Below are 26788 nucleotides of genomic sequence, written 5' to 3'. Positions count from 1 at the left end.
TCTAGAATGAATTTATTTCTAAATCATGGTTCAAGTTATCACATTTCTCACTTGAACTAATGCAATAAGCCTTCTAGTGTTCTTCCTATCTACAATGGTCCTGACCCAATTCAATCTATTCTCTGCAATGCAAATGATGAAATTTCCTAAAATGTTTCTTACTGTGTTTTTTCTGCTTTAAAATTTATAATCTCACATTAATTAGGATGCCTACTCTAAAAAAAAAAAAAAAAAAACAGATAAAATAACAAGTGTCGGCAAGGATCTGGAAACATTGGAACTTTTTGCACTGCTGGCGTAAAATGGTGCAGCCAATATGGAAAACAGTTCCTCAAAAAGCTAAAAACAGAATTACCATATGCTCCAGCAATTCCACTTCTGGTCTGAGCATATACCCAAAGGAACTGAAAGCAGGGACTTGAACAGAACCCAAGCTCATAGCAGCATTATTCACAATAGCCATGATACCTGAAAGATGGAAGTGTCCATCAATGAACTGATAAAATGTAATATGTAATTGATAAAATGATAAAATGTAATTGATAAAATGATAAAATGTAATATATAAATATACAACGGAATATTATTCAGCCTTAAAAGAAAGGAAATTATGACACGTGCTACATGAATGAACCTTGAAGACATTATGTGGAGTGAAATAAGCCAGACAAAAAAAGGCAAATACTGTAGGATTCGACTTATTTGAGGTATCTAGAGAAGTCAAATTCATGGAGACAAAAAGTAGAATGGTGGTTGCCAGGGGCAGGTAGAGTTATAATTTAGTGAGTATGGAGTTTCAGTTTGGGAAGATGAAATAGTTCTGGACAAAGGTAGCAGTGATGGGTGTACAACAATGTGAATGTACTTAATGTCAATAACCATATACTTAAAAATGATTAAAATATTAAGTTTTATGTTATGTATATTTCACCACAACAAAAAAAAATTACAAACACACACAAATCTATAATGAGTCTTCATTCACCTCAGGATGAAATCTAGAGATTGCCTTAATGTGGTTTACGATACCCTTCAGGATTTAGTCCTAGTATGCCTCTCCTCTTGCTACTGTTCTCTCTTCCACTAGGGTCCAGCCATATTGACCTATGCTGGAGCTGGGCTCACACTACCTTGTAAAAGTATTTGCATAAAAGACAAGCCTCTTCAATTCTCTCTCCATCTGTAACTTTTCTTCATCTTTAGCCCTGTGTATTCCTTCTTGATAGTATTTACCACAATACTGTACCTGCCTATTTGCTTTACTGGCTCTCTTCCTACTAGTTTATAGCTCTATGAAAGCAAAAGAATGTCTCAACTTGTTTGGAATTATATCCTCGGTGCCTGGCACATATAAGAATTCAGTAAACATTGTGGATTATGTAAGTAAATGTAGAAAATAGCAAAGTAATCACTGAGGCACAATAAAGTATGTAACATACACAAATGGACACATACCATTCCTCTGCAGGCATCTTTAAAATTTTATGTCTGTTACAAATAGATAACCAAAAGGCTCCAATTCTTTTTTTTTTTTGAGACAGAGTCTCGCTCTGTTGCCCAGGCTGGAGTGCAGTGGTGCGATCTCAGCTCACTGCAAGCTCCGCCTCCCAGGTTCATGCCATTCTCCTGCCTCAGCCTCCCAAGTAGCTGGGACTACAGGCGCCCACCACCACGCCCTGCTAATTTTTTTTTTTGTATTTTTAGTAGAGACGGGATTTCACCGTGTTAGCTACCATGGTCTCGACCTCCTGACCTCACGATCCGCCCGCCTCGGACTCCCAAAGTGCTGGGATTACAGGCGTGAGCCACCACGCCCGGCCAAGGCTCAAATTCTTGAGATAAAATTCTAAATATAAAAAATTTCCCTCATACTAATCTACTTTCTTCTACAAATTTTTTTGATGGACAATTGTGGCAATTTTAAAGTCAATGTTTTTCAAATTAAGTATGAATGTTTTTATCTCTCTCATAATTTTTAAAATGTAAACATTATATAGTTCAGCCACAGCCTTTACTTCCAAGCAACTTCTCCATGGGTTTCAATTCCCTTTTAAATAAAATACTATTCTTCCAGAGGCAGTTAGCTTTTCATCATTCTTTCTCTTTAGATAACATACAAAGACAAATCCTATACGGACAAGTCTATGGACCCAGTGCTCATACACAGTCTGAAGTCAGTCCACCATGACTGCAAAAGCCCCGGTTCCAACAATGACCCCACTACCAAGGGTAGTGACGAGCTCAGCCACCTGCCTATCAGTTTGTTTTTTAATGCCATTCTATTTCAAGTGTACACAGGGATCTCACTGCTTTTGAATTAGATCACTGAGAAATGCTAAGTCAAAATCCTGAAAATCTTGGTACAACCTTCCATATTGAAAGAATTGGTTATTTGTTCACAGTTTTATGTTGTGATTTTTTAAAAGGAGGTATCAGCTTCAAAATGCAGAAATATCTATCTTATTTCATACTTTGCAACCATGTAATTTATTATTTGAAACATCAATATTTATGATAATTTAAAAATCAACTGTTCACACAGTTTGATTCAAAATGGAAAGAGTCTAAAACTAGTCATGTAGCACAATGTTGTCAGGACAAATCTTCTAAGAAATGGCTTTGGTAAATGTGGTGAATTTCTTATCATAGCCTATAACTAAAAGACTCTCAAATCCAATATGGAAAATGTATTCAGAAACTGCAGTAACATGCTGTGAAGGACTCTCCTCTTTCCCCCTCCTCCCTCCTTCTTTCTGCTTTATTACCACGTTTCCCTTCCTCTCTTTAAAAAGAGTGTAACCAGATAATCTCAACAATGTTCAAAACCTGATAAAGGTGCAAAGTATTTATCACTTAATCGCTTTTTGGATCTGACTTTTTTCCCTTTTTTTTTTTTTTTTGTAGATACAGAGTTTTGCTATGTTGCCCAGGCTGGCATTGAAGTCCTGGGCTCAAGCAATCCTCCCACCTCAACCTCCTGAAGTGTTGGGATTCTGTAATCCCCGCAGCCATGAGCTGCAGCACCCAGCCCTGACTCTTTAATCAGAAGTGAATTTGTTACATGCATACAGTGGATTACTACTTAGCAATAAATGGAAAAACAAATGCATACAATAACTAGAAGAAACTCAAAAATATTATGCTGAGCAAAAATTGCCGAACACGAAAGAGTACATACTGTACGATTCCACTTATCTGAAGTTCTAGGAGCAGGCAAAACAAATCTATAGTAATATAACTCAGCAGTGATTGCTTCTGGTGAAGACAGAGGGAATAACTGAGAAAGGGCATGAAGGAACTTACCTTCTGGGCTGACAGAAATGTTCTACATCAGACCAAAATGTGGGTAACACTTTTGTATACATTTGTCAACATTGATCAAACTGAATAATTAGTATCTGTACATTTCCCTGTATATAAATTGTACCCTAATTTTAAAGAGAATGCTCTTTTTCTAGTTAAACTTTTTTTATTACTTAAAAATGTGAAATAATACTAGGTCTCTACAAAGTACTTAGTATTTTGTAAAATATATTATCATTGCTAACCTATACTAAATGCAACTTAACTTACCCATGGAAAAAATAGCTCAAAATCATACATATGACAAACTATGGGCTGAGGTGGAAATAAGCACTGGCAATGATATTGATTTTTCTAGTACTTTTCAATCTACCAGATCTAAAAATGCTTTACAAAAAATATTTTTAAAAGTCCCGTGCTACAATTTACAGGTTTTATCTGCTATGAAGGGAATTGCTACTTTCATTTGATCTCAGCGTACTGCATAGTCACCAAAACACAGGAATAGAAATGTCGAGTACAGCCATAAGGCAGCATGAGGAGGCAAGGGTTTTTTTTTTTTTTTTTTTTTTTGAGACTGAGTTTCACTCTTGTTGCCCAGGCTGGAGTACAATGGCGTGATCTCGGCTCACCACAACCTCCACCTCCCAGGTTCATGTGATTCTCCTGCCTCAACCTCCCGAGTTGCTGGGATTATAGGCATGCACCACCACGCCCAGCTAATTTTTTGTATTTTTAGTAGAGACGGGGTTTCTCCGTGTTCGTCAGGTTGGTCTTGAACTCCCAACCTCAGGTGATCCACCCGCCTCGGCCTCCCAAAGTGCTGGGATTACAGGTATGAGCCACCGCACCCGGCCAGCAAGGGGTTTTTTACTTCTTTTTCATAAATGTTCACCACTATCAATAACAGCAAATAAAGGACTGCTGCTTAGGTAGCCTCATCATAAATATACTTCCCATGTACAATAACAGAAATTGCTAACAATAAAACTTTTTGTTGAATTTTATAACTCAAGGTCTAGCAGAAATTCCTAACCAATTTGCAGACAGGGAAAGGGGAAGGGAGGATTTGACTAAGAAGTCAGAGGATAAAATAGATATACAGTATTATTTTATTTGCATTTTTGTTGGCTTCACAAAATCCACAGAATATACATTTTCATGTTTTCTTTCTGTGCCACATTTTTCTCCTCTCCTTTCAGGAAAATAAACACAAGCTGTCATGTTCACGTGGAATTAGTTGAATGCTAAAAGCAAAACTTTCAGACCGCTTACCTTATGTTGGCTATGTGCTGTTGCACAGGCTGATGCTGAAAATGGTCAGGCCACGGATGATGCAGGCAGAAGGATGGAGAGGGCTGAAGACAGCACGCAGTCTGATACACAGGTGAATGATTTGGACAAAGAGATGCAGAATACTCGGAGTGTGGCTGCATGCAACATGAGGCCAAAGCAGAGGGTGCTGCATGGCCAGCCTCGGGATGGCACTCTTGGTGACTGCTATGGCTAGTCAAAGGGTGATGGTATGGGCAAGGATGGCAGCATTGGGGTAACCTCTGAGGCGTTCTTTGGTTGTCTAAAGGCAGAAAGGATGATTTAACTGTGCCATTAAGTTGCAGGCATCCATTTGGACTCACTTTTGTTCTTGTTGCTTCTTTGGGTGTGAGCTGCTGGGCTGCATGGTCTCCATCACAGGGGGTGAGGGGACTCGGGTTAGCAGCACTGGTTGCGATGCTGTTGTTGCTCAGAACCACAAAATCATTGTTTCCATTGCTCATAGCCATGCTCCAACTTCTTGACCCTAAGAAAGAAAATCATATAAAATCACCCAGTTACAGTCAGGCAGGCAAATATGTAGGAAAGACAAGTATGATATTTAAAAACAGCTCTTTGAAAATGAGGGTTCTTGAAGAGTTTTGAGACAGTGGTGGAAAGTCGGCAGCATCTGTGATGGAACCAGCCAACCCAATGGCACTCCTTTCCTCCAGCTATTTTATGCACCTTAAAAACCCTCTTCTATTCCCATTGTTTTCTCCTGTGCACCTCTCCTTTCAGTGCCTTTCTTCTCACTCCATCCTAGATGCACAAGTAATCAGTTAAGAACTAGACCATTTTGCATGAGAGGAGAGGATACAAATAGCATCCTTCAGCTTTTCAATAATATCATGCTTGGTTTATATGTTCTGATTTAGGGCCACTCTGAGGGTAATTCATTGTACAAGGTTAAAATAATTTGAATAATCTTAAGAATGTTTTATATCTTAGGAAAATCTCAAGAATATATGATTTTTCCCCTTAGTCATCCAAGTCTGAGAATAATAAATTAAGACCAGTCAGGAAAGCTGAGAATTCTAGCAACCAAAATATCAGATGCAAAATTCTATAATATACTACAAGTGACATTGCCTGCACATGAGAAAAATAATACTATGGATGGGATTTGCTTCAAATGAGATTTTTTTCTTACTTTTTTCCCCTTCCACCAAAGGGTTCAGGCCTTCAATATAAACGAAGATCCTTAGATGCTCAAATTACCAGCAGCAAGTGTGTCCAATCAACAAACAAAAAAACCGACAATCTCCCTAGCCCTTTGCCCACTGCACTACCCTCTGAGCAACATACACACAAAATCTGGGAATTCACAGTTAAAAAAAAAAAAAAAAGGTCATCAAATTATATTAGTCTATTCAACATAGACATGAAAGCCAACAACAACAAAGAGAAAACTGTAATTTGGCTCGCTAACCCTTCTAGTATGCCATTCTCTAAGTAGACAAAATGGCTTGTGGAGGAATCTCTTTCCAGTCCTTCCCCACCTCTGGCAGACACACAGGTAATCAGAAGAAATCATATTTTTCAGTCTGAGTACATAGTAATCTCACTGGCAAACCTGAATCTCCCACGAGGATTCCTACGTACATTTTCACCCAGTATGTAAACTGCTCAGCAGAGGCATTTGTGAGCAGAGCATGCCCATACTAGGATGTAAATTTAGCATATTTACCTTTCAGACAAAATTCCTTAAACACACCCTACCCTACATATACAAATTCAGTTAAACATCATGCAATAGGAATTTCTTAATAAATTGCTTAGTGGGAAGACAAAGCATTTAAAAACATCAAAATATATATAAAATCAAGTAGATGTTACTTCCCTCATTAGTTTTACATCACTTTTGAAAATGGCTTGCCAATCCCAAACTTCCTTTTATAATGACCATTGAGAGGGATTCTGAACTGTAGTAAATACAGTTGCTCTCTCCTTCATTATATCACTTTCCAATGTATCCAGTGTTAAACAAACATCCACTGTAAAACATTCAAAGAATATACCCAACACAGAGTAATAGTAGTTAAATGTATTATCTAAACTAGCAGGAGGTAGGTAGATATACTGACCGGCAAGAGCACTAATCTGATCCAGGAGGCAAGAACTAATCTCATCATTTTCTAAATGTGCCATCTCAGCAAGATCTGCTCATTTATGCTTCAGTTTACTGAAGAATATAACCTCCCTTTTGTTGTTAACAAAAGAAAAAGCCATATGCAAAGGTTATGAAAATAACAAAACATAAATTAAAGGACATTTAAAGAAGCACTGGACTTTTTTAAAAAAGCTAATTGAAATTTAAGATGTTTAATTGTGTGTTAGATAATGTAGGAAACAATCACTAGATGAGATCAATGCAATTATTTCCCAGAATTAGAAACTCTCATTGTACAAGCACTCCATTCAAAGAAATCACTGAAGGCACACGCTTTTCTCCAACCTCCACCTGTACCGCAGTTAAACTATCACAGCTGATGGGAATCTGCTGGGCTAAATGGGAAAGTCAACAACTCCTCCTGCCCTTTCCATCAGGAGGGCTGAAGGAAAGAATACTTCTAATTTGTTGGTTTGTTTTTACCATCCCAGGTTGGTTAATATATCATCTCAAATAGTCTACTTTTTCCTAGGTATTTAATTCAATCAATTCTGCTGATTCTAATCACAGATGCTGGGTAAGTTATGCTAGTGAGAAGCATCTAATAACAACAAATGACTTAAAAGTTTGAAAGTGAAACTGGCTGATAGGGTTTGGATCTGTGTCCTGCCCAAATCTCATGTCAAACTGTAATCCTCAGTGTTGGAGGTGGGGCGTGGTGGGAGGTGATTGGATTATGGGGCTAGATTTCCCTCTTTGTGCTGTTCTTGTGATAGTGAGTGGGTTCTCCTGAGATCTGGTTGTTTAAAAGCGTGTGACACATGTCCCCCGCCAACTTTCTCCTTCTCTGGCCAGCTTCCCCTTTACCTTCTGCCATGATTGTGAGTTTCTTAAGGCCTCGCCAGAAGCTGAGCTGGTGCTGCCATATTTCCTGTACAGCCTGCAGAATCGTGAGCCAATAAAACCTCTTTTCTTTATAAATTACCCAGTCTCAGGTTATTTTTTCTTTTCTTTTCTTTTGAGACAGAGTCTTGCTCTGTCACCCAGGATGGAGTGCAGTGGCGTGATCTCGGCTCACTGCAAGCCCCGCCTCCCGGGTTCATGCCATTTTCCTGCCTCAGCTTCCCAAGTAGCTGGGACTACAGGCGCCCGCCACCACGCCTGGCTAATTTTTCGTATTTTTTAGTAGAGACAGGGTCTCACTGTGTTAGCCAGGATGGTCTCGATCTCCTGACCTTCTGATCCGCCCGCCTCAGTCTTCCAAAGTGCTGGGATTACAGGCGTGAGCCACTGCGCCCGGCCTTTTTTTTTTTTTTTTTGACAGGATCTCCATCTGTTGCCCAGGGTGTAGTGAAGTGGTGTAATCTTGGCTCACTCACTACAACCTCCACATCCCGAGTTCAAGTAATTCTCCCACCTCAGCCTCCTGAGTAGCTGGGACCACAGGTGCGTGCCACCACACCCAGCTAATTTTTGTATTTTTTGGTAGAGACAGGGTTTCACCATGCTGGCCAGGCTGGTCTCGAACTCCTGACCTCAGGTGATCTGCCCACCTCGACCTCCCAAAGTGCTGGGATTACAGGCGTGAGCCACTGTGCCCAGCCCAGGTATTTCCTTATGGTAGTGCAAGAACTGAATACATTGGGCTTCAGACAATCCCATCAACCTCTAACTCCCTTCAAAGAACCCTGAAATCCCCTCTAGACCCTCCTCAATCTTCATGTTTTCCTATCTTCTAATTAAATTTGCTTATCCTCAGTAAAAAAAAAAAAATTATTTTTCTTTGTAATCAGAATCACAACTATCATTCTCTTTTAAATTTATTAGTTTTGTAGTTAAACAAGAGTTAAATAGATTCTTATATGCCAGCTGGGGACCTGATCATCATTTATAACATGTTTTTTCCACATAGTAAAATGCAGTTCAAATGCCAAATAACTGACTTACAAATGAGTTTTTGGAACACAACCTATTTTGTAACTTGGGAGACTTCTTGTAATGAAGTAAGAACTAGTAAAGAATAATTTGAACTCTGACTTTGGCTTCTATTTGAAGCAAGTCACATGAGTGTTCTCTGATTCCATTTCTTTAATCATAACATAGGACCAATCAATTTGACCTCATAAGTATGTAAAAACTACAGGTAAAAAAATTTAGAAGCAAAAACAGAAAAAATATTTTATGAACTGTCTATAGATTATTTAAGTTCAATGGATGCATTTGGGTAGGTGTTCAGGTGACCAGCCAGAATAGGAAAGTATTTCACTCTGACATCAAGAGTTGACTCTAAGGCCCATACAGAGAAAGATCATCCCTTCCCCACTTCATCCCTTCCTTCCTTCCTTTTTTTTTTTTTTTTTTTTTTAAAGACAGGGTCTTGCTCTGTCACCCAGGCTTGAGTGCACTGGTGCGATCATGGCTTCCTGCAGCCTAGACCTCCCAGACCCAAGCAATCCTCCTGCCTCAGCCTCCTATGTAGCTGGGACCATAGGCATGTACCATCATATCATGCTAATTTTTAATTTTTTTGTAGAGATGGGGTCTTCTATGTTGCCCAGTCTGGTCTCGAATCCCTGAGCTCAAGCGATCCTCCTGCCTCAGCCTCCCAAAGTGCTAGGATTACAGGATGAGCCACCATGCCCAGGCTCCTTTTTCTTTAGAACTGAGATAAATGAGGAAAAAATCCAGTCTGAGCCTAAGATGGAGGGAACTAACAGGAAAGAAGAATAAGATAGAGGAAGTATAAGTATAATAGGAGTGGAATAAGGAGTTCCTGAAAGAGAGTGTTAATACCCTTACATTTGTCAAACTATTGTGATAAGTGTAATGGTATATGATTATGAATGCAGTGACAGTAATATTTATAGTGAAAGTTTAAAATTGGTTTTGGGTAAAATATAATGAGTAACTTTAAAAGACAGCTATATTGAGACTGGGCACAGTGGCTCATGCCTGTAATCCCAGCACCTTGGGAGGCTGAGGCAGGAGGACTGCTTGGGCTCAGGAGTTTGAGACAAGCCTGAAAATATAGTGAGACCTTGTCTCTAAAAACAATTTAAAAATTAGCTGAGCATGGTGTTGCTTGCTTGTAGTCCCAGCTACTCAGGAGGCTGAAATGGGAGGATCACTTGAGCCTAAGAGATGGAGGTTGTGGTGAGCTTGAGAGCACACCACTGCATTCCAGCCTGGGTGGTAGAATGAGACCCTGTCTCAAAAAAAAAAAAAAAGCTATTGTTGAAATCACCTGTTCTCCCAGGGCCATAACACACAGGGGAATGCAAAAAAAAAAAAAAAGCAAGCTATTATTGAAGCATTGGCTTGAGATGTGATGGGCCCACACCAAGATATTTTAATGCATTTCCTGCTGTTCATGAATATAACATGCCAATATCAATAAATTCAAAGCTTCTAATCTCATATCCCCTATTTTACCTTTTTAGCCAACATTTTAATGTCCAGAATGATTTAGCAGTTTTGGGGCTACAAGGTCTTTGGCCAAAAACCATCTTTTGATTAAATTTTAAAATATACATTTCATAGGAGTACTATGAGAATGTAAAAATGTTCTGAAAACCATAATGGGCTATATAACACAAGAGTGTTAATACCCTTGTATATATAACACTATGTATGTATACATATATGTATACCCTTGTATAATACATAACTCAAGTAAATTAATATATTGAAATATAGAGAGGGGCAGGGTGCAGTGGCTCACACCTGTAATCCCAGCACTTTGGGAGGCTGAGGCAGGTGGATCACAAGGTCAAGAGATTGAGACCATCCTGGCTCAGATGGTGAAACCTCGTCTCTACTAAAAATACAAAAAAAATAGCCAAGCGTGGTGGCGGGCACCTGTAGTCCCAGCGACTCTGGAGGCTGAGGCAGGAGAATGGTGTGAACCCAGGAAGCGGAGCTTGCAGTGAGCTGAGATCGCGCCACTGCACTCCAGCCTGGGCGACAGAGCAAGACTCTGTCTTATATTTATATATTTTTTATATTTATATATTTTATATTTATATTTATAGTTTTATATTTTTATATTTTTATATATTTTATTATATATTATATATCATATATTTTATATATAAAATATAATATAATATTTATATATTTTATTGATATATATCATTTATTTTTTATATATAAAATATAATATCTCCAGTTCCATCATATTGAAATGTAAAGAGAAAAGTGTCATCAGAGTTCATATGATTAGATGGTTCAAAATAATGGCATCCTACTCTTGTTTGGAACTCAGGAAATATACAACTATAAAATAAATGGAAAAATAACGCTTCAGACAAAAAGTTGCATCTCATTGAAAATGCTATCAGGATTATGATAATTTCATTTGTGAACAGACAATCACATATCACCTAAGGATGGGGATATGTCCAGAGACATGCATCATCGGGTGATTTCACCATTGTGTGGTCATCACAGTGTACTTACATAAACCTAGATGCTGTAGCCACAGCTAGGCTATATGGCATGGTCTATTGCTCCTAGGCTACAAACCTATACAGCATGTTACTGTACTAAATACTGTAGACAACTGTAATGCAGGTATTTGTCTACCACACATATCTAAACATAAATAATAAAAAATAATGACAAACATATCTAAACATAAAAAAGGTAATGTGTTGCACTCCAGTGTCACAACGGCTAGGCCATAGAAGTTTTTCATCTCCATTATAATCTTATGGGACCAACATGGTATATGTGGTCTGTCACTGACCAAAATGTCTTTATGTGGCACATGACTGTATCATACACCAAAATATGTTAATGACACACAATTTGTACAAAGCATGCAATCAAACTAGATGGCTCCCAGAATACAAATAGCGTTAAGAAAACCTCATAGCAGCTACTTGGAATTGGTGGTCAGAACTACTAGTGTGGCCAGAAAACTGCCAAGGTAAAATCTAAATGTACTGTGGAAGAGAATACACAGACCTGTTCCAATTACCACAGTAACCACTTAGCAAAGCCATCACTATCCTTAAGAAACACAGGGCTCATATAGCCTGAAGGAACACCATTTTCATCCCCATCAACTGTTACAATTGTACACCTCTTGGCTATTTCCAAAGCACTTTCTCACAAATGATCTCACTTGAGTTGATCCTCCTAATAGCCCTCTGGAAAAACAGGGGTGGCAGGCATTACCACTCCATTTTGCAAGAGAAAACAACATAGAGATTCTAAGTAAGGTGCTCAAAGTCACATACTGATGACAAGTGGTGAAGCTAGGAAGCATGATGCCAAGGTCTTGAGAGCTTTCTGATAAACTGTATTCTGTACACTCAGATGATGTATTTTAGAATAACTCTTTGCTTCACCAGATTCCTAATACCAAACTTAAGAATAAATGGCAAGACTGGATCACCAACTAGATCCCTTGTTGTAGCCAACCACCTTTTTCAGAAGAGTCATGCTCCCTAGAGCAGTTTCATTAGATAAATACAAAACACTAAACCAGTGCTTCCAAATACAAGGATCACCTAGAGATGCAGTTAGAATAAAGATTTGATACAGTACATCAGGGGTGGGGCAACAAGCCTCCAACAACATGTCTATACTGCTGATACCTAGAACACATTTTGCGTAGCAAGAGAAAACCACAAACTAGGTGGGGAGACTACAAGAGAATTATGCCTCAGTTATGGCAAGATATGCACAATTAAAGCAGAATGAACAAAAGTAAGTAGGGAAATGATAACAGTTGACAGAAATAAAGGCCCATTTTTCTATTTAAGGCAAAGAAATGTAACAAATTTAACAACAGAGGTTCTAATTGATAATCAAGTTTAATTATGGCTTGTATCATGACTCCTAAACTGTTGTTTGTGCATGCAAATAACAGCTGTTATGATTTTGATCTTTTTAGTGCAACTCATATAAATGGACTGAAGCACCCTGCCTAGTTAACTGAGATACATTTTTTTCCCTCTCAAGTGGCACTAGATATTAAAAGATAGATATATAAAGAGACCTTAAGTCTTTCTTCACATCAGGTATAAAGGCAGTCTGGGGAAACCTGTATCCATTATTTACCAAACTTGTTTTAATATGAAATGGTTCCTCCACAATTGCTGCATGCTTATCCTAAAATGATAGACTAATTTCCGATTACTGGTACCACGTTGGCCTAATAATATTTAGTGTTATGGCCAGAGAAATAAATAGCTGCTCTAAATGCCAACAGAAATTGATAAAGAACTGTAGTGGGGCTATGTAGAAGCCAAATCAGGCAAGTTTTGTCTCCACAAATATTTTTCCCTTCAAAGGGCTATAAAGATTTTTTTTTTTAATCATCTCACTATGTCAAGCCACTTTTTTCACAATACCCCTATGAATTTATTATTAAACCCATTACAGAGAAAACTGAGAATCAAAAGTATTAAAGTAACTAACCCCAATTGCATGATTTAATCTCAGACCAGTATGACTGTAAAGGTAAGGCTTTTCCACTACCTCAAGATGCCTCTAGAGCAATGCCAAGTCCAACTAGCTTTTATAGGACCACAAGAGGCTACTGATGTAAAATTCTGTCTGAAGGTCCACATGAAAAATAGCCTATGAATTCGATATTTCCCAAGATAGTTTTAAAAGGTACGATTCAGCAGTCAAGAGTGCCAGAGACATATTTCACTAAATTAAGGAAAGGTGTTATCCATCCATATATCATATTATGCAAACTTAGAAAAGCAAGACAATGGATTGATCTTTGTTGTCATATAGTATATTGACTATTTAAGAATAATGTAATTGTGACCTGACAGCAAAATCTGTATCTTTAATGAAAGAATCAGACACTTTTAAGGAACTAGAAAGGATGGTCTTAAATAAAGAAATATAATCTTCTTCCCTTCTGAGACAAATTACATTTTCTTATTTTTAAGTTTGTAAACGTTCTACTATTAAACTCTCCTTCATGAGAATATTTACAAATAGCTTCACCAAATCACTTGTAAACATTTTATATATTGCAAAGGACTATACAAAAATAAGGTGTTAATTCTAATATTCCCCTTAAGCATAAACTGTAATAAGTTGAAAGCCATTTTCCCAAAGAAACAAACATATATTTGAAGATCTATACCACTAAATAGATATTTCATAAGGGCCTAGTAGGTATCAGTTAGCTCTCTGCCACACTAGGAGAAAGCAAACTGAGTTCCAGGAAATACAAAAATGAAGGTTAGCATTCTTTTACAGTGAGAACATACTGTTCTTATTATTCAATTTATGGGTAGTTTCAACTTATGATGATAAGCACCACCTTTGAAAATGAAATACACCTAACGTTTTTAGATAACCTCTATTAATATGATTACATACATGATATATATTGATAGAGGCACTAAGATATATGGATACACTGTAAATGTTTTGTCTCAATATTCATGGTATTTACAAACAACTTAATGATACAGAAGAAAAATTAAAGTTTCCAGATAAAGTTTCCCCCTAGAGTTACAACAAAAAATATGAAAGTAAAATAACCTTAATGATATTGCAGTGTATCTGCCATAGCAAATCTGAAAGCAGTATTACTGCTAGAAATGAGTTAGGTTGTAAAAGCAGAAATTTTCATATGTAGGGGTGAGTGATAGGAATTTCAGGGTTGTAGAAACATCAATTTCATTTTTCTCATTTTGTTTTATATCCAATGTACCTTTGGTCTACGTGGGAACAGAAATGTGGGTATAAAATGAAGTTTATCTCTTTCAATCTCAGGTAAATGATATCAGTGATATCCTCCATTTAGCATAAACACTTATCTTCCTAAATACATATTTCAAGAGCACTCTCACAATATTGCAATTATCAAAGCACTTTTCCGAGATCTCTTTTCCAGGTTCATCCACAAAAATTATCTTTCCATGTAATATTTACCACTTCTCTCCACACTCATGTTATAAGTACTGTGCCCATAAGCATCAATGCTGGAAAGAAAGAGGTAGGGGAGGCTTCTTATAGCTTTGCGCTCCTATTTCAGATGAGTTTAAATTCCATTAAGCTGCACTAATTTCTTTTGAACCCTAAGTTTGGAGAATTATGTGAAATTGTATAACCAAAAATATACAAAATAAAACTAGAGAAACTTTCTATAATCAGAGATGTCAAACAATGGTCACTTTAAAAAAATTCTACAAAGTTCTCCTATATAAGTAGTTATCTAACCCCAAAACTAGCCAAAACATTTAACTAGACTCTGCTACAAGTCTTAAGGTATGCATTAAATATGAATATTAATAAAATTACAAGTCTATCACAGCAGTCTCATCCCTGGCTGCACATTAGAATCACTTTGGTAATATTAAAAAAATTATGATAAAAGGGTCCTGGCCCCAGAGGTTGAGGTTCTGATTTAATTCATACTGTAGTGAAGTGTGGACATTAGCATTTTTTAAAGCATCCTGGGTGAATTTAACATGCAGTCAGAGCTGAGAGCCACTGATTTATACTTCATATAATTAACGCTGATCAATCTATAAGAGCAAGCAACTGCCACTCAAAATATTCAACAGTCTGAAAATATTGCTTGAAATGCAGAATATTGCTGCATATTAGAAAACAGTTGGACCTGCTACTCTAAGTTTAAACAATCTTTACTTTTTTTATTGCTCTTGTTACAATGAAAAGAGATTTCATCTGCAGTACTTCTTAAGCTGGAAGGGTGGGGACAAGGGTGCAGCAAGAAGAAAGCCTTAATAAGATATTAGCTCAAGCAAGACAACAGTGCAGACTTTATGTGGAACAATGTTGTGGAAATGTGAAACACCTTGCCATATAGCCTTTATTATTTATTGATCTTTTGAAGAAAATTTGGGAAGTAGCTAATTTGACTAATGAGTTTATTTAACACTCAAGAAAAAGTACATCCTCAATGTCTGGTCAGTCTCTAAAATGAAGTCTCAAGATCCTCTAATAAAAGAGCATGCTCCCTAAAGTTCCATGCCAGGGAAAAAAAAAAAGAAGATTTCTGGTGTCATTTTAAGCATCTTAAACTTTCCAATTCTAGGGTTAGACAGCCTGCAGACAGCAGGACTGTTATTTAGCCTCACGTCCCCACCAAATAAGAATTATAAGATGGTTTGTTAATAAACAGGATCCTTAAGATGTGATAGTGTGTGTCTTTAGGCCATGAGATTTCATTTGAAACTATTTTGTCTCAACTAAAATCACAAAATGGGCGGCTTTACAACTGAGCAATCTATCTGTATCACTATAGCTCTTCCCCAGTAGAAACAGGATCATATTACTGAGCTTAGCAAATGTTGTTGAACACATCACAAGCATGTCTAAAAGATACCATGAATGTTTAATACTTCACACATGTCAAAGCCTCAAAACTTAGCAGCCCAAAGGAAAAAAAAAAAACATCACTGAGGTAAATCAAACTAAGAAAATTTTACTCCCACACATTGTTAGGCAAAAGAATGTGAGAGAATTTAAAAAATGTCCTTCATAAAGCCAAAAACTGAGATCAATCACCATAAAGCACTTAAAAGTTGTTTGATTTAGATGGTAGTGTGTTGTTTTTTAATACCACACTTAGAATTATCTAAACTTTTCCCACAAATGTTTAGTATCTAATACCAGGCCCCACTCCCTGCTGTTTTGTGAAGTTTGAGAAGCAGCAAATCAAATTTCCTAGAGCAGCTCCCCAAATGGGTTCTTCCCTGCAGAGTCCAGCAAATGTCTTGTGAGTATCCTTTAGTCTACTGAGCAACTTGGGAAACATCACTCAAGGTATTTGTATAAAACACAATTAAAGAGAACTCTGAGATTTGCTTCAAGCTTAGAAAAACATCAAATTTATAAAGACTTTATTCTTACCTGAATTGAATCAGTACATTAACTCTTAATAAGAGCCTGGGTGTGACTTTTATAAATCTTTCTCTATTCCTTAAATTATTACTATAAATGCTCATGAATTCTGCTGTTTGCTTTCTTGTATATATTAGACGAACTGAAATTACATTTACTATTGTGTGGGATTCTTGTTTGCTTACAAAAATAATTAAATCATATTTTTCAGTTAAATGTCCTTATTTAGCAATCATTTTGGTAAGCACCTACTATCTTCCTTATACAGTTTTCTGGGAATCTAAATATGAGCCTGTAATACATAAGCCTGTTTAATACTGATTAAAATAAGAGAATAGAAATTAAGATGGAGAGAACAAAAAGCCACCACCTTCTCCAAGTCTAGCTTTTCTAATTTTTTTTAGTTGCTCTGTCTTACATTTTTTCCAAAAGGCTGATAGGCTAAGGAGCTCATATGTCTTGATCCTAAACAACTCAGTTTTGCTTCCTGTGTTAGAATGTAATCAGGAATTGTATTTTTTCAAAAATAGGAAATGTTCATATCATCTGTATGTCAAGGCTGTCCATCATCCACACTGAGTTATAAGAATCATACAGCAAGAATGCTCAGATCCAGTCGCAGAACTCAAAGCAGTTAGAACAGAAGGTAAAGAAGTGATGCATAGCAAACACTGAAAAGCAGATTTCCCCAAAAGCCTCCACTGGTTCAATATAAACTGCAAGGCAAGTGAGACTAGATTTAAATTCTGGATGAATACACTTTATAATACATATTTCCCAGACTGAATTAAGGTAAACATGTATTTTCTAAACTACTTTGTAGGTCAATCATTTCAGACACTTAAAACATTACACATTTTTTCATAATCAATGCAAATAGTTCATGATCACAATTCTAAAACTGAGGTCTAAGATGTGAGCTATATGAAGCATAGAAGATACATAAAAATATCTTTTTTAATACTAAAAAGTTCCAAATAAAGTAAAATCAATAAAATATCCCAACATTTGATACGTTGGCAATGAAAGCAATCTAAGATAATCTATTGGAGATGCAAGACTAAAAAACACATGAAATAATGCAAAATGTTTTAATATTTTAGAAAGTAGAAATGTGTCGCCAGATATTAAAACCATGGGAAGCAGAAAACCCACTACCTGCAAGTGAAACACTCATAAATTTAGAGCTTGTTTACATAGTTTAGTGATTTCCCAGCCATCAAAGGGAACTGTAATTTTCTTAATTATAAATATTATGATCTAAAATAACCTTCTTGTGAGTAAAAAGGACACATTTCATTTTTTTCGTTCAACAAGAATACCTATTTGTAAAATTTTTTAACAAATTGTAAAGTATGTTCTCTATTTCTTGCATTATAATTGAATAAAGGCATTTATGGTCAGTGATGTGCATGAAATATCTCAGTTTTCACTAAATTTCTCCGTTTAATTTTTTAATGTATATTTTACACCAAACATAAACATATTTCACATTAAACTAACTTGAATTTTTCCACCAGTTGCAAATAAATTATCCATTCTCATTTTAAGCAAAAGTGAATACAGCAAATATATTTTGACTTGTACTTTAAGTAGTAAATCCAATCCTATGTAGTCACTATTGTAGTTACCATGTAATGCATGAAACATTTAAACTACTAAAATATAGCTTGAAGGCCTGTACCAAGCTGTGTATCTGAAATGAACTCTGATAAGAATTACTTGCTGTTGAAGTTTAGTTCATAAGAGGGTATCTTCACCAAACTACTCTATTTATAGGAGGGAAGATGCTAATAATTTTCTATTTTCTTATAATATTTAATTCACAAAAGTGACTAATGTGATTCCTACAACTCTACATTTATTTTTCTATCACCTGGTAATCGCAAGCACATATTTTCAAAATTTTCTGATTTAGATAGTAGTTAAATAAGAATCTCAAAGTATAAAACAACAAACATCCTTAAAGCTTAGGTTTCCTTCCAACTTCACAAAGACATGACATTTTAATAAACTTAAGAAATGGCTGGCCTTACCTTACTGTGCTAGACTACAATTTAAATAAACTTCACAAGATTTTAATGTGTTAAAATGCCAAATGCCGTTCAAAGTTTACACTGAAAAAAAAAAAAAAAAAACAGTGAGCTAGAATTTTAAATACAATCCTAGAAACAAAGTTCAGTTTTTAAATAAATTCTCCTAAAATAACAAATTCACATGCATTTCTCACATACATATTCACACAGCAAGAGTAAATGTATTACCTTTATGTTAAAAGAGGGAACTTCTCTGGCTCAGTTTGGTGCAAATGATTGCAGTAGCAACAGCGGCAACTGACTGCAGGATCACAGCACAGCAGAAAGCAATGAGTTGGCAGGAGCAGCTCCACAGAGCGGCAGGACAGACTGAATGACAAGCACATGCAGATTGCTTTGAATTAGGCATGTTAGGGGCTGGAACTTTCAGTGTTTGCTCTCCAATAGGACAGGAGAGTTTTTCTCCTACTTAACCCCTTGGGGCAAGGTCTTAATAATGGTAACAGCTGGCATACAGAGGGGCTTGATCTGAGCACAAGGTCAGCAAGCCAGGATATGAAGGTGACATGTAATTTCTAGCCTTTTCCTGCTTCCACAGGGAAACTGCATGAAGGACTGTTTTTAGTTATAACTTCCTTTGATCTTTTGGATTTTAAGTTACTTAGTAGATTAAAGCCATGTTAGCTGATATTATTTGCTTGCTTAGCCTGACTTAAGTGTTACAGATTCAGTTTTCCAACACACAGTGCTACTACATTTAAAATAACACAAATAAACACCAATCTGCATTTATTTCCAAGTTCCAGGGATTCTTGTGTTCTTTCACAAAATGGCTCGAGATCTTACTTTTAGGACAGAAAGTTCATGGTTTTAAAAAGAGGCAGAATCTTCTTTTAAAATGTTAGAGTAGTTTTAAGTGTTTTTCTTCAATTTTCCAAACAAAACCGCAGTTTGTTAAATAAATTTGACACTGCTTTTTATAAATGTATGGCCCTCATGATGCCAGTATTTAAAATCCCACAACCACAACATAAAAATCTCTTAAATACTACAAACAAATGCTTTAAATTTACAAATGACATCCCTTAGCAAATAAGTTATAATTTATTGAAACCGTGAAATCTAACTCTTCATGACATTGGTAATAAAAATGTGTATGCAATTCTTTTAGCAGGATGTACTGAGTAACTATATGAGGATAGCAGTTTCAAAAATTTCAAAACCATAAACAAAGAAAAAAAGATAAAATTGGACTTCATCAAAAACTTTTGAAGATCAAAAGACATTATCAAGAAAATGAAAACACTCACAGAATGGGAGAAAATATTTGCAAGTCATATACCTAAGAGTCTAGTATTCAGAATATATATTTAAAAGCTGTTACAACTCAACAATAAAAAGACAAATAATCCAATTTAAAAGAGGTAAAGTGTTTGAATAGACACATCTCTAAAGAAGAAATACAAATGGCCAATATGCACATGAAAAGATGTTCAACGTCATTAGTGATTTAGGGAAATACAAATCAAAACCACTTATAAGTGATATCTTATTAGATACCACTTCACATCCATCATTCTGTTTCAAACAAACAGAAAATAACAAGTGTTGTCAAGGACATGGAGAAATCGGAATCCTTAAACACTGCTAGCGGGAATGTAACATGCTTTAGCTTCTGCAAAAAAAAAATAAAATAAAATAGCTTGGTAATTCCTCAAAATATTAAACATAGAACTAACATATGACCCAGCAACTCCACTCCCAGTACAGTTGATCCTCATTATTTGTGGATTCTGTATTTGCGAATATGATTATTCACTATAAATTATTTGTAACCCCCAAATAATCCTCATGGTGCTTTCACAGTCATTCAGACATGTGAATTGGCAGAGTGGTGAAAAACGTGAGTCACTCAAACAAGACTACCCTCTTGTGCTTGGCTCTCATACTGTAAACAAGTCTCCCTTTTGCGGTCGATTTAGTGCCATGTTTTTCACATCTTGTGCTTTTTTTTGGTGATTTCACTGTTTCAAACAGCCCCCAAGTGTAACGCTGAAGTGCTGCCTACTCTTTCTAAGTCCAAGAAGGCTGTGACAGGCCTTGTCACACACAGAAAATATACCTGGTTAGGTAAGCTGCTTTGTTCAGGCATGAGTTATGGCGCTGTTAGGCATGCACTCAATGTTAATGAATCGGCAATAAATATAAGATATCTTTAAAAAGAAACACACATAAAACAAGGTTATATATTGATCAATTGATGAAAATGTGACCAGAGTCTTACAGGAACCTAACCCTGTATTTCTCCTAGAACCAGTAATTCAGTATTCACTAATTCAGTGTTTGCAGTGACTTCATGAACAAAACTACCACAAATAATGAGAACTGACTGTATATACCAGATAGAAAATATGTTCATACAAAAACCTGTACATGAATATTCATAGTGCCTTATTCATAACTGCCAAAAGTAGAAACAACCTAAATATCCATTAACTGATGAGTGGATAAACAACATATGTACATGTATACAATGGAATATTATTCAGCCATAAAAATAATGAAGCACTGATACATGCTACAATATGGATGAACCTTGAAAACACTGCGTTAAGTGAAAGAAACAAAAGGCCACATATTTTATGATTCCATTTATATGAAATATCCAGCAGAGGCAAATCCATAGAGACAAAATGTAGGTTAGTGGTTGCCGGGGGCTGAGGGGTGGAGACAGAGGATGGGGAGTGACTGCTAATAGGTATGGAGTTTATTTTTGGATGGTGAAAATGTTATAGAATTAGATAATGGTGATGTTTGCACAGTCCTGTGAATACACTAAAAACCACTGAAATGTCTACTTTAAAATGGTGAATTTTTTCGGATGTGACTTATATCTCAATTTCAAAAATAAGGAAGATATAAAGTTCCAGTCATTAGACCAGTGGTTCTTAACTTGAGTGTGCATGAGGATTCCCTGGAGGGCTGATGAAAACAGAGATTCCTGAGTCCCATCCCCCAGAATTCTGATTCTGAAGGTCTGGGGTAGGGCTAGAGAATTTGCTTTTCTAGTAAGTCCTCAGGATGATGCTGCTGCTGCTGTTCTGGGACCCACATTTTGAGAACCACTGTATGTCTGAGCTCCTAGAGGGTAGGAAAGGTAACTTTCATCTCTGTATCTCCTAATTCACCTAAAACAGAGCCAGTCTTGGAAGCAAGAGGACAGGGAAAAGGAAGAGTGAAATATTTACTTGAGGAAATATATTAAAGGAGTCAGTCCCTAAAATCTTAGGGTATGCTGATTTCATGTCATATGTATGCCAAATGCTGTAATACCAAAAATTCCCATGACAAAAAGGAATTAAAGAATTAAAATTAAAATGAAGGTATTTTAACACTCTTTGATCATCTGAACAGTATTTTGGTTCACTTTATTAAAGCAGCTAATCCTATTTCACTGTGCTTTTCCTTTCAAGAAATGCAAACAAGGTTCTACAGTTGTTGATCCTATAAAGAAATCCCTTAAATTAAATAAAGTGTCACAAAAACCAAAGACCTGTATTCTCTAACTCAGAAACTGGTAAATTCTTATTTATATTTTTATCAAAATTACAGATTTGTATGTCTAATCACTTCATTTAAACATTTGGGGTCCATGTAAAAATAGACAAGTTAAAGTACACTTTTGGTATTGTCACATGGGACACATAATTATTTTATAAATAAATATTATCCCCAATTACTTCAATATGTTTCTCAATATATTATTCAGAGTGAAAAGAAAAGTACTAGTAACCTTACAATGTTCTAATATTTTCTGAAAACAGTATCCTTTTTGTCTTAGATCATACTATTTAGGTATCTTTCTTCATTATTAGGAAGACAAGGGCATGGGGGAGGGAAAAAGAGACTAGAGCCTGCAGGAGAGGCGCAACACTTGGTACTTTAAAAAAAGTGATAAAACAGTTGCTGATTAACAAACTCTTTCCCAGCTGCACCTAGTCAAAAATGCAATTCCGGATTCTGTTACATTTATTAACATTTAAAAGTCTTGTCTATTTATCTTTTTTCTTAGCATTAAGTGTCAAACAGTTATGAACAAGTAAACTGTGGTATACTGTAGACACTGCTTCAGCAAGATTTTTCTTTCAGTATGGTCAAATTAATAGTTTAGTAATTTGGAAGTACAGGTTCAGAAAAACTAATCATACCAAAGTTCTGAAGATAATATTCTATATTGGATTTTGATGTTTCCAGAGTACAAATAGTTCCATACCCACTGAAAACTTCAGACCAGAGCATTATGCTGCCCAAGTCATAGCCCAGTGCAGGGAATCACTGAAGACTTGAAGTTAGTCTCAGCTCTACCACTCACTGGCTATGTAACCTTGAACTCATCACTGAATCAAGAGGTTACAGTCTCCTTATCTACAAAATCCAAACATTAGATGAGATGATCTCATAATTCCCTGCTGGCTCTGAATTCAGTTTTTATGAATTTGGATATCACTGCAAATAGATAAGATAAATCCCAATTTTACTACTCAAACCTGGATTTTTTAAGAAAAGACCATGCATTCAAAGTTGAATTAGCAAGTCTGGAGCAAAGACCATATTGCAAGCAAATTGCAGGAAAAAAAAAATCAAGGGATGCTGAAATTCCTCCCCAACAATTTGGAAATATGTACATCTGTCTTATATATTCCTCTTACCCAACGACGGACATTTCTTAGGCTTCTTTCTTATCTCATTTCCTGTTGAAAATTCTACCTCTAAAATCCACAATTTTTACAACGGAAAATTTTATGGCCTTGCTCGTCTTCCATAGTCTGACATCTTCACCCTTATGACCTCGTGGCTCTAGAGTCTTTATCCATGTCCTTTCCTATTTTTACTTGCTTTGTGCTTAGTTAAAAGCTCATCGTCAGCATTTATTTACTTCACCAGCATTCCAGCCTTGCAAAGAGCTCCACTAAACTTGCTCTCCCTGCCCTTCTTTTTTTCCTTTCTCTCTTAGGTTTAGAAATGCTACTGAAAAAAGTCACCAGACAAGGAAGCAGAGACCTAAAACAAATGCACACTCTCAACTCCAGAGGGCTTACAATGCGGCTGTGATTCATCTCATCTATCATAGATTCTCCACTGGAAATCTCCACAAGGATGGCCGAAAATCTTTCCCATGCTCCCTACCTTAACCTTCTCAGCAAATGATGCCACCTATTTTATGGGAAAGAATGAAACTATTTGACTATGAGTTCCTTTAAACACTACACCTGTACTTCAGACTTTTTCTGGAACTTGTCCCTTATCTCTCAGTGTCCGACCCTCTTTCCTGCTATTAATTACTGTATTTATCCACTGTATCTTTGCTCCCCAATAAGGTAGCCACAAGCCACATGTGGTGACTTAATTTTAAATTGATTCATATTAAATGAAATTTTAAAATCTCAGTGTTCCAGTTGCACAAGGCGCCATATTTCAAGTGCTCAAGAGTCATATGCAGTTCACGGCTTCTGAATGGGCAGTGCAAATAGAGAATATTTTCATTACTACAGACAGTCTTACTAGACACAGGTACTCTAGATCTTGACCACCATGTCTCTTTACTCTGTCTCACTCTGCCTCCCCAAGTCCATCTTCATTTTTCCATCTTTGTCAAATTGTTAATTACTTACAAAAAATGTTCAGTTTTCCCCTAGCCTGAAAAATTCCTTCCCTTGGCCTGCTAGTCCTCAGGCTACTTACCTATCTTTTCCTTTCCTTTGCCAGACAATACTCAAGCTTTAACTCCATCTCGTTCCTTCACTTCCTACAATCTTACCTACCATCTAATAAAACTGTTTCTTCAAAAATGAAACCCAGTGGCCCTTTCTCAATATTCATTTTCATTTCTTCATTTACCAACTTTGTTGGTAAATATTCTTTTCTCTTTAATCAGTTTCCATTATCCTAACATTCTCTATCTCTTTAACCTCTATTCAATTTTCTTGGCAGATCTTCTTAATTCTGTTATTCTAAATCTTGAGCAATATCCAATGGTCTTTTCCTTTGAACTTCCTGCTTTATGTTTCCTGCCTATATTGTCACACTCCAATTTCTATTATAAGTTCCATTTCTGCAGCTTCTACTCTCTGAGGACATTTCAATGTATATATCCTGCCAGCAGCTCAAACTCAATTTAAAATACAAATGATCTTATCGTCCTCAAACAACTTCTTGATTTTCCTACTTCTGTCCACCCTTTCAGTCATTTAAGCCCAAAATTTTCACTTAAATACGTATTTACTGAACACCAGATCTGTGCTGCATCCTGAGCTATGGCAGGAGTCATCTTTGACCTTTACACCCTGTATACCGTTGTTCATTCATTCCCAAGTCCTAGCCATTGTCACATATACTCATCCTTTCCATTTCCTCTGCTACTTTCTTAGATTAACTTTCCCTTGAATTACTACAACAGCCTAATAGATGTGACCCTATCTATGGTGTCCTACCTTTTCTACCTTATCTAAGCAACATAGTGCTTCTAGATACATCATGTAAGAGATAGATCTGATCAAGCTGCTCTTCAGTCCAAAAAAAACACTCATGGCTCCCCCACTAGTTTAAACATCTTAGCTGGCACACGAGATTCTCCATTATCTGGGCTCCTTCCCCTCCCACTCACTGCCCTTGCCAAACAGAATTTGCTTTACTCCAAACAAGCTTTCACACACACCCTCACACCCTCAGTGTTTGCACTAGTCTTTCTACCAGCAATGGCCTTTGTTCACATTTCCAACTTCCATAATCCCATCCATTCTTCACAACACACAGCAAACAACATGAAACCTTCTCTGATTACCTAAGCCAGAAATTCTCTCTTTCTATTCTAAGTTACATACATGACCTGAGATCTCTCATGGTACTTAGCACATGTCTTTTTTTATTGTGGTCATTTATATATCTCTTTTACCCTCTTAATCTATATGTAAAGGCACAGGTTCTATTATAATCATTTTTATACCCCTTAAGAAGGGATATAAAGTATATTAAACCGTGTACTAGGTCAAATATTTATACTCGACAAATGTTTATTGAACAAATGACATTTTATAACTTGTTATTACATATATCCCTTATTAAGCAGAATACAGTATTGAAACGTAGCCTGCAAATTAATATTCAGCATACAAAATCCTATTTTACTGCTGATTTATATGGGCCCCACAACATGTTGCACTATTCTCAGCTTTTAAATTCTGAGTACTAAACTGCTACTGAATAATAAGGAATGATAGTAATTAGCTTTCACCCTTTTCTCAGTAGACGTTGCTCCAGAAGCTAACATGCAAGCATATTCTTGGGTAGTTTTTATAATTTTATTTTTTGTTTTGAAGGTAGAATTTTCCCATGGCATTGACAGAAATATTTTTAAACAAGGAAAAAAAAGTAAGAATTTTCACCTATAGTGAGTCATTAAGTATAAGTCTGTAGCTTAATTGCCAATTACCTTTTTTCTTTTTCTTTTTTGAGATGGAGTCTCACTCTTTAGCCCAAGCTGGAATGCAGTGGCATGATCATGGCTCGCTGCAACCTCCGCCTCCAGGGCTCAAGTGATTCTCGTGCCTCAGCCTCCCGAGTAGCTGGGACTACAGGCATGCACCACACCCGGCTAATTTTTGTATTTTTAGTAGAGACAGGGTGTTACATCATGTTGCCCAGGGTGGTCTCGAACTCCTGAGCTCAGGAGATCTGCCCGCCTCGGTCTCCCAAAGTGCTGGGATTACAGGCGTGAGCCACTGTGCCTGGCCCAATTAATCTTAGTAGCAAATAGGATTTCTGTGATAAAGTGTCTTGGAAATAAGTGAATCTGGGAAATCTTAGTTTTTATTTATTATGATCTTTGCTTCATTTGATTATAGACTAGAAAACCACATGTATGTTATCACTATACAGAAAGCATTTTGGTCATCTAGAATGAAATTTACTTAATATTAATTTATATACTATCAAAAATTTTAAGAGTGATCAGAAACTGGGGTACATATTTTAAAGCAAAAACCATAGAGATCAGTAAATTTCAGAGAAAACGCAGTTTTTCATTTTTCTGTGAAGAAAAAAGTCTGACTAATGCTAAAAAATAGGCAAAATTCCAAACCTCCTTAACGTAACCAAAAAATTACTATTAAGA

The 26788-nt window shown here is 36.4% G+C and overlaps 1 protein-coding gene across 2 annotated transcripts in view; it reads right to left on the bottom strand.

The window, feature by feature from the left end:
- The window catches only part of DISP1 (dispatched RND transporter family member 1), a 166244-nt gene that overhangs the window by 49645 nt on the left and 89811 nt on the right, over nt 1-26788 (bottom strand). The window contains exons 1-2 of one of the 2 annotated variants that reach the window (XM_058430719.1): nt 18619-18677; nt 4579-5104 (exon numbers count right to left, since the gene is read on the bottom strand). In XM_058430719.1, coding sequence (XP_058286702.1) covers nt 4579-5087 — 509 coding nt within the window. In that variant the 5' untranslated portion in view covers nt 5088-5104; nt 18619-18677. Of the gene's footprint in view, nt 1-4578; nt 5105-18618; nt 18678-26788 lie in introns of those variants that run through there. The other variant, XM_032136907.2, reaches the window with a different exon arrangement.

This window comes from Hylobates moloch, unplaced genomic scaffold, assembly GCF_009828535.3.
Source record: "Hylobates moloch isolate HMO894 unplaced genomic scaffold, HMol_V3 SCAFFOLD_18, whole genome shotgun sequence".
Classification (NCBI taxonomy): Eukaryota; Metazoa; Chordata; class Mammalia; order Primates; family Hylobatidae; genus Hylobates; species Hylobates moloch.
This window is presented reverse-complemented; position numbering and strand designations above follow the sequence as displayed.